The 8,674-nt window shown below is 43.9% G+C and overlaps 1 protein-coding gene across 1 annotated transcript; it reads right to left on the bottom strand.

Moving 5' to 3' along the window:
* Window positions 1–1,696: 1,696 nt before the first annotated feature.
* Window positions 1,697–5,155, bottom strand: SAT1 (spermidine/spermine N1-acetyltransferase 1). The gene is made up of 6 exons (XM_077816824.1): window positions 4,906–5,155; window positions 4,414–4,465; window positions 4,242–4,325; window positions 2,796–2,897; window positions 2,670–2,710; window positions 1,697–2,244 (listed from the first exon to the last, which is right to left on the bottom strand). Exons 1-6 carry the CDS (start codon window positions 4,969–4,971, stop codon window positions 2,074–2,076), a joined length of 516 nt encoding a protein of 171 aa, XP_077672950.1. The 5' UTR covers window positions 4,972–5,155; the 3' UTR covers window positions 1,697–2,073.
* Window positions 5,156–8,674: the final 3,519 nt, after the last annotated feature.

The following is an 8,674-nucleotide window of genomic DNA, read 5'->3' as shown; positions in this document are numbered from 1 at the left end:
TCTATTGTTTAACTGTGCAATTTAAAGTGCAAATAATCACCATTAGAATTTGTGTGTTATAACAGCAATTAATCAGAAGCCATACTTTAGAGTAGTTATTTGCATGTACACCACACATGCTGTGGTATGTTCTGAGTACTCAATTTTTAAGAGCAAGCAGTCAAATTCAGAAGTTCATTACATTTATTTAAACTACATCTAGTGTCACTGAACTCTATTAATAAAGGAATTTTTAATTGCGGCCTTAATTTTCTAGAAGTCCAGGCTAGGTTTGTATTTCTTTTAAAAAAAGATTTAACTAGTCCCAAACACTTATTACATTAAAGAAATAAGTGATTGCAATACAAGAAGTTATCTCATTAGACTGAAATGCTGGAGGAGCTATTTAAATGCAAATACCTTTTTAAATCTTTCATCAGATAAATGGAATCACTAAACAAAACTTATGTTTATTTTGACCTGCCATTCCTGAGGGACAAGGCTGTTACAAAAGTTACCTAGGTATAAGAGAATGAGGTGGGTCTTTGTACTGCAGTTCAGTGAGATGATTCCAGTCCCAAAACCACTTACACAGAAGGTCTAATTGTAAACTCAAAAGTTGTATTGGTGTAACTTTTGGTGAGGGGTTTTGTTTTTTTTAAGTCAATCTACCAGTACAAGCCTTAGTGGGGAGACAGTTATACTGGTACAACGTATTCCCATTCCTGTACAGGATTAAGCTAATCAGTGTAACCACCTCTATAAAGATTTACTGAATTAACTATGCTGGTAAAACCTTTCTAATGTAGATTAAGGCTCCAGTAGTGAGGTTGATAGTTTTGTACTTCAGCCAGTCCAAGCACCATTCAGATATAAAGAAAACAAGTGGAAGTTACTTTAACTATAAGCCTGGCATGCTGCTTTCATTATCACCCTCACTTCCTTCTGCTTGCCTGTTCAGGTATAGAGTCCAGCTAGTTTTATGAAAATCACAAGTTCCCTCCCCCTTAAAATTGTTATACTATAGAACAGCTGCATAAGTAGGATAACAATCTTTGGGCATTTGTTGCCCTATGCACAGATAATTTTGTTCATGTTTTGGTATCTTTCGAACAACTTCTTTAAAAAGGACAGCAGTTAGTTACAAGTAACCCCACCACCTGTTCTTGTGTTTGAATTGGTTTTAATACAAATTTAGTTAAAGCTGGTACAAAATGCTCTCAAATACTCTTCAGTCAATTTAAACATGATTTATTGACTTAAGTTGGAAGGGAATCCAAGTTAAAACAGTATAAACCAGATTTGAATTGATGTGTCCACAGAGAGGTTTTATACCATCCAACTAAATGAATTAAAAGCCAATTCTAGTTTAACAAATGCAATCTGTATTTTAGATAAGGCCTCTTTACCTACGGATATTAACAGTATTGCCTCTAATTACTTTAAATATAAGAGAGAAAGTTTCAGACCTACATATTAGCCCCCCCCTCCCTTTTTTGTTTTTTCATTTGGGGGAAAAATGGTTTTGAAAAATGCAGATCCTAAATTGGAAGGGTGGACAGACATGTAGTTGCTGGTAGCTACATTAGTTGCCAGAAAAACTCTTTCAAGTCCTTGTGATGCTGATAGGCAGTGGTTACTTATTGCTGCAGGAAATAAAGTGACCAAATGAAGGCCACTTTACTTGTAAGAATTCAACCACACTACACTAATGCCATTAAAGTGAAAATACTATACTTTATTTTATAAGAGGAAATTAAAACAAAAACCCTGCCAGTGTGTACACTGTACACATTTGAATGACACTCACAACAATGAAGTTTTATTCAATATACATTGAAAGATCACTAGCCCACACTGGTGAAGGATGATGTTTACAAGCAAATAAATTGGACTTCACAGACGTCACTTCCTGTAAAATTGATGTTTCAAGTCCAGATGACAGCAACAATTATACTACAATAGCCCTGGTAATGGAGCTTTTGAATTTGTGTCCATGCTATTTATTCCACTACAAACTGTATAGAAAGCAAGGCAAGAGTTTATTCAGAGTATGATTCATAGATAAGATTTGTCATTTGCCGGAATAATTCCTCACTCTTCAGTTGCCATTTTCAACAGATGTTCTTTGTCAATTCTGAAGAGCCTCCATCCTTCCTCAGTGGACAGATCAGAAGCACCTCTTCTCTTGTAGAACCTGATCGAAGGTTCGTTCCATTCTGCGACTACAAAGTGCATGCTGCTACAGCGGCATTTGAGAGCAACCTATAAACATGTAACCAGTATATTGATTAGGTATATAGCAATCTTCTTTGTTGTGTACACAAATCTATCCTTCCAATCACTATTGACAGGGAAGAGTCCTCAACAATATGATTTATTTTGAAGTGGACACCACTACTAAAATGTTTGCAGCTGTTTTAAATATAGCAGTTTCCTCCTTTGTCCCTCATCTCCATTGTGCCTATCACAATTCTGATTTTATGAAGAATCAGATACTAACTCACTAGAAGTTTACAAAATCTGATAAGCCTGCCCCATAAGTCCATTTATCCACTTTTCTAGGGCAACTGAATCACTCACTTTCAAGTACTGTTACAGGGTAATAATTCAGACAATTGACAAACAGACTTGCTTCTCTGCTGTTGTCTCATGCTAAAAATCTAATGGAGAAAGGAAAAACTACTTACCTGACTCAGATTCTTCAGAATTTCTGAACCAATGCCAAGTCCTAAAAAGTCAAGAAAAGTTAGTTGTAATTTTTAAAACACATATACAATAAACAATACGTTTAAAAACTATTCCTTAGAACATACCTCTGAACTCTGGCATTACAAAGAAATCTTCAAGGTACAGCAGTTTTCCAATCCATGGATCATAAGTGAAGTAGTACATGGCAAAACCCACAATAAGATGTCCTGTAACAAAGGATTACATTACATCCGCAAAAAAAACAAAACAAAACAAAACCCCTTATTTTTGAAAGGCAACAAGATTAGTACATTTCAACTTACATGCATATAACCTAAACACCTAGGTTTGCTTTCCTGTACATGCAACTATTAATTTATTAACTGTTAAAAGCCTGATTTAAGAATGGAAGTTTGCAATAAGCATATTGAGGTGTAGGTAAAATAGGAATTCTGATAGCTTGAGATCTGTGTTGTGGAATGAAGATTATCCTGGTTCCTTGAAGGCAGTGTTTACAGTTATAGTAAACAAACAACGAACAACTAAGACTTTCTGCTACAAACACAGTATACATACCCTACTGATTTATCAGTATGTCCACTTTGGATTGTAAATTGGTTTACATTTTACACGGCAGTTCAGAATATGGTGGCAGTTAACTCAATTCTGCTTTCTTAAAAATCAGAACACAACACTAATAGTAGAATCTAAAAACACACACCTTTAAGTCTGTCTTCCAATTAATATTTCTCAAAAATTGCTCAGTGGGAAAACCAGGAGTGCTCACAGGCAGCCATTAGTTAACATAATGGCATCTCCAGCACTGCCTCAACTGTGTTCCCACTGATAAAGTGGTAGTCTGTCTCCTTTATCCTGGGCACCAGAAATATATCTACTTTGGCCAACAGCTTTCCTTGTTTGCTTGAAAAAACTCTGTGGCTCACCCTGTAAGAGGAGCCAACTGGTCAGTGCAAAACTGGTACCCTCTTCCAACATCATCCCACTCAGTCCTAAAACTTGAGAATTCAAATCATGTTGTTAGCCATAATGCTTTGCACATACTCATACGAAGAGTGTGCATTCAGAATTTCTGATCTACCGTGTGTTTTTGGGTAAATGCTTGGGAATAGTACTTGTCCCTGTTAGACCTTACCTCATGTATCATGATCATCTACTTTATTGTGTAACGGATCTTTTAGTTACCTCCCCGCCCATCCATGTACACGGAAGGGCCATGTACATGGCGAAGCTAGAGACTGTAACCTGAAGATTGGGGACAAATTAAAGAAAAAATGTGATTCAACAGGATTACATTAAGGTAAATTAGGGTCAAACAAGAACAACCATTTAATGAAATGGAATTACAGTACCATATATATTATACCTGGTCTCCAGGATGGTTGATCACATTAGAAAAACATAATGATTCTTCTATTTCAATAGTTGTATTTTAGTTCTTTCTTCTTACCCAAGTTCACAGCTGCAGCTTTATGTATAATCAGTAGCTTTAAATAATGCGTTATGTACATCCTGTGCATTTCTGATTCTAAAAACGTAGCAGGAAATCTTACCTTCAGCTGTCCACTGTTCTTCAGGCACTTCTGCAACAAGACAGTGGTAGAAAGGATGGTCACCAAAGCCATCTTCAAGCAGATCTACAAGAGAACAATAAGCTGATATATATTATATATTAACTGTAGTAGGACTATCATCAAATCAAACGCACAGCAGCTAATTCGTTACCTTTTTCAGTTAGGACTACTTGATCCTCCATATCCTCATATTTAGCTAGTTCCTTTTAAAAAAAAAACAGATAAAAAAAAGTAAATATAGATACACAAATATACGCCCACGCGTGGAGGAGACATTTCCTACCCCAGTGCAGTTTACACAAAGCAGCGCGGAGAGGAAGCCACTTGCCCTGTGCAGAGGGTGAAGAGCAAGCAGCCCGTTACAGGTGAACTGAACACAAACAACTTGTTTTTGCCAAGTCGGCGGGGCAAAGGTGTCCTCCACGCTCCAGCTCTGAAGGGCTGGGCCGACAAAACCCTGCTGGGGCTGGCGCGGGGGGGGGACGTTTCTGTCCCCCGTGGCGCGACAAGGGCAAAGGTTCGGATCACAAGAATGACAAACTCTCCCACCCCCCCGCCCGCCTCCGCCTCCCGCTCCGCGCGCCACCTCTCCCCCCCCCCCCCGCCCGCGCAGTCAGCCTCCCCCCCGCGCGCAGCCGGTCACCTTGATGAGGCGCAGCAGGTCGGGGCAGTCCTCGGGCCGCGCGCTACGGATGCGGAACGGGGCCATTTTCGGCGGCGCTTCCCCCTGCGGCCCCCCCGGCTGGCGAGTACCCGGTACGTGAACAGGAGCAGCAGCAGCTTGTTCATTCGTGTCCCCGGCGCGGCGGCTCAGTCAGGCTCCGAGCATGGCGCGGTACCGAGCCCAGATCAACTACGCAGTCCCGGCTCCGCGCTCTGTGGAAGGGGGCCACCCGGGCGGCCCTTATTTATCGGCAACAGGCCCCGCCTCCTCCGGCCCCTCCGCCAATGGCCCCACCCCCGCTCAGGCCCTCAGCCAATCACAGCGCTCCTGACCCAAGTATTACCTCACTCCTCCAGAAACTGGGGGCGCGGCGCGTGCGTCTTGTCAGTGTGAGGCCCGGAGCGCGCGGCCGGCAGCGCCCCCTGGCGGGCAGAGGCTGCTGTCTTGCTCCAGGAGGGGGGAGCTCTGCTCCAAGGACTGCGACTCCCTGACCCACAGAAACTTCAGCGCCGAGGTTGGGCCCTGTGGCCTTTGGTCTGCGAGCTCCTGGGGGCAGGGACTCTCCCCCTGGGGGGGCAGGGAAATGCCCGCAAGGCAAACAACAGGCACTGCCCCAGGGCATGGGGAGACTAATTGCTGCAAAAAGTCCTGTGGCACCTTATACACAAACAGACATATTGGAACATAAGCTTTTGTGGGTGAATACCCACTTTGTCAGCTGCATGTAGTGGAAAATTTCAGATGCAGGTATAAATATGCAAGCAAGAATCAGGCTAGGGTTAACGAGGTTAGTTCAATCAGGGAGGAAGAGGCCCTCTTCTAGCAGTTGAGGTGTGAACACCAAGGGAGAAGAAACTGCTTGTGTAGCTGGCTAGCCATTCACAGTCTTTGTTTAATCCTGAGCAGATGGTGTCAAATTTGCACATGAACTGAAGCTCAGCAGTTTCTCTTTGAAGTCTGGTCCTGAAGGTTTTTTTGCTGCAGGATAGCTACCTTTAAATCTGCTATTGTGTGTCCAGGGAGGTTGAAGTGTTCTCCTACAGGTTTTTGTATATTGCCATTCCTAATATCTGATTTGTGTCCATTTATCCTTTTATATAGGGACTGTCCAATGTACATAGCAGAGGGGCATTGCTGGCCCATGATGGCGTATATTACATTGGGGGATGTGCAGGTGAATGACACCGGTGGTGGCGTGGCTGATCTGGTTAGGTCCTGTGATGGTGTCACTGGTGTAGATATGTGGGCAGAGTTGGCATCGAGGTTTGTTGCATGGATTGGTTCCTGAGTTAGCGTTACTATGGTGCGATGTGTAGTTGCTGGTGAGAATATGCTTCAGGTTGGCAGGCTGTCTGTGGGTGACGACTGGCCTGCCTCCCAAGGCCTGTGAAAGTGTGGGATCGTTGTAGATCACTGATGATGCGTTGGAGAGGTTTTGGCTGAGGACTGTATGTGATGGCCAGGGGAGTTCTGTTGGTTTCTTTCTTGAGCTTGTCTTGCAGCAGGAGGCTTCTGGTTACACGTCTGGCTCTGTAGATCTGTTTCCTTATTTCCTCGTGTGGGTATCATAGTTTTGAGAATGCTTGGTGAAGATCTTGGTCTCTGTCTGAGAGGTTGGAGCAAATGCGGTTGTTCCTCAGCGCTTGGCTGTAGACGATGGATCGTGTGGTGTGTCTGGGATGGAAGCTGGAGGCATGAAGGTAGGCATAGCGGTCGGTGGGTTTTCGGTATAGGGTGGTGTTAATGTGACCGTCACTTATTTGCACCGTTGTGTCTAGGAAGTGGACCTCCCGTGTAGATTGGTCCAGGCTGAGGTTGATTGTGGGTTGGAAGCTATTGAAATTGTGGTGGAATTCTTCCAGGGTTTCCTTCCCATGGGTCCAGATGATGAAGATGTCATCAATGTAACAGAGGTAGAGAAAGGGCGTGAGTGGAGGAGAGCTGAGGAAGCATTGTTCCAGGTCAGCCATAACAATGTTGACATATTGTGGGGCCATGCGTGTGCCCATAGAGATGCCACTGTTCTGGAGGTATATATTGTCACCAAATTTGAAATAATTGTGCATGAGGATAAAGTCACAGAGCTCAGCAACCAGTTGTGCTGTGGCATCATCAGGGATACTGTTCCTGACAGCTTTTATTCCATCTGTGCGTGGGATGTTTGTGTACAGAGCCTCTACTACATTCCTGGTGGCTAGGATGGTGTTTTCTAGAAGCTCACCAATGCATTGTAGTTTTCTCAGGAAATCAGTGGTGTCACAGAGATAGCTGGGAGTGCTGGTGGTGTAGGGTCTGAGTAGAGAGTCTACATATCCGGACAGTCCTTCAGTGCCAACATTTTTATGGCTGACCTGGAACAATTCCACCACGATTTCAATAGCTTCCATCCCACCATCAACCTCAGCCTCGACCAATCTACACGGGAGGTCCACTTCATAAACACCAAGGTGCAAATAAGTGATGGTCAGGTTAACACCACCCTATACCGAAAACCCACCAACTGCTATGCCTACCTTCATGCTTCCAGCTTCCATCCTGGACACACCACACAATCCATCGTCTACAGCCAAGCGCTGAGGAACAACCGCATTTGCTCCAACCCCTCAGAGAGAGACCAACTCCTACAAGATCTTCACCAAGAATTCTCAAAACTACGATACCCACATGAGGAAATAAGGAAACTGATCAACAGAGCCAGACGTGTAACTAGAAGCCTCCTGCTGCAAGATAAGCCCAAGAAACAAACCAAGAGAACTCCACTGGCCATCAGTTTGGCCCTCTGCTATGTACATCGGCGAAACTGGACAGTCCCTATGTAAAAGGATAAATGGACACAAATCAGATATTAGGAATGGCCATATACAAAAAACTGTAGGAGAACACTTCTATCTCACTGGACACACAATAGCAGATTTAAAGGTAGCCATCCTGCAGCAAAAAAACTTCAGGATGTCCCTGCTTCTCCTCCCAGTGCTTGCCACAACTGTTTTGCGGCATAACAAGCTGTGGGAGGAGGGAGGGGCAGAAATGTGGCACGCCCAGGGAGCAGGCAGGGAAGAGGCGGGGCCCGGGTGGGGATTTGGGGAAAGGAGTCCAGTGGGGGCAGGGAGGAAGCGGAGTGGGGGGGACTTTGGGTAAGGGGTTGGAATGGGGATGGGGCAGGAGTGGAGTCGGGGCAAGGCCGAGTGGGGGGTTGAGCACCCACCGGTGCCAAGAGAAGTTGGCACCTATGCCCCATTCCACTGAAATATGCTGACTATGTGTTATTCCAGCTGTGATAAATGAGAGTGGGGACACCCAGCCAGCCAGTTGGCTATGGAATCCCTCTTGGTGGTTGTTCTCTACTTGCTTTACCTGTAAAGGGTTAACAAGCTCACAAGTGAAAGAAAAGGAGTGGGCACCTGACCAAAAGAGCCAATGGAAGGGCTAGAACTTTTTAAAATTGGGGGAAAAACCCCCTTCCCTTTGTGTGGAGTTGTTCTCTGGGAAAGAGGGGAGCAGTTATGCTGTGAGAAGTTTTAAGCCACGTATGAAAAACCATCAGATCATACCTAAAGATTGCTTATCTGAAACCTCAGAAAAGTAAGTAAATTAGGGAATGTCTAGGAAGATGCGATTAGGGTTATTTCTTTTATTGGCTTGTGGACTCCTCTGTGCTAACCCCAAATGCTTTTGTTTGTTTGTAACCTTTAAGCTGAACCCCCAAGAAAGCTAATTTGGGTGCTTAATTTTTGGAATTGCTCTTTTA

Source organism: Eretmochelys imbricata, chromosome 1 (assembly GCF_965152235.1).
Source record: "Eretmochelys imbricata isolate rEreImb1 chromosome 1, rEreImb1.hap1, whole genome shotgun sequence".
NCBI lineage: Eukaryota > Metazoa > Chordata > Testudines > Cheloniidae > Eretmochelys > Eretmochelys imbricata.
Note: the sequence above shows the minus strand (reverse complement) of the source record. Positions and strands in the feature narration are given on the sequence as shown.

Excerpts from the sequence above, each read along its gene's own strand:
- SAT1 (XM_077816824.1), bottom strand. The coding sequence starts at position 4,971 with ATGGCCCCGTTCCGCATCCGTAGCGCGCGGCCCGAGGACTGCCCCGAC. Across the intron at positions 4,466-4,905 it reads ACCTGCTGCGCCTCATCAAG|GAACTAGCTAAATATGAGGA; the intron begins GTGACCGGCTGC and ends TTTTTTTAAAAG. Across the intron at positions 2,711-2,795 it reads TGTAATGCCAGAGTTCAGAG|GACTTGGCATTGGTTCAGAA; the intron begins GTATGTTCTAAG and ends TTGACTTTTTAG.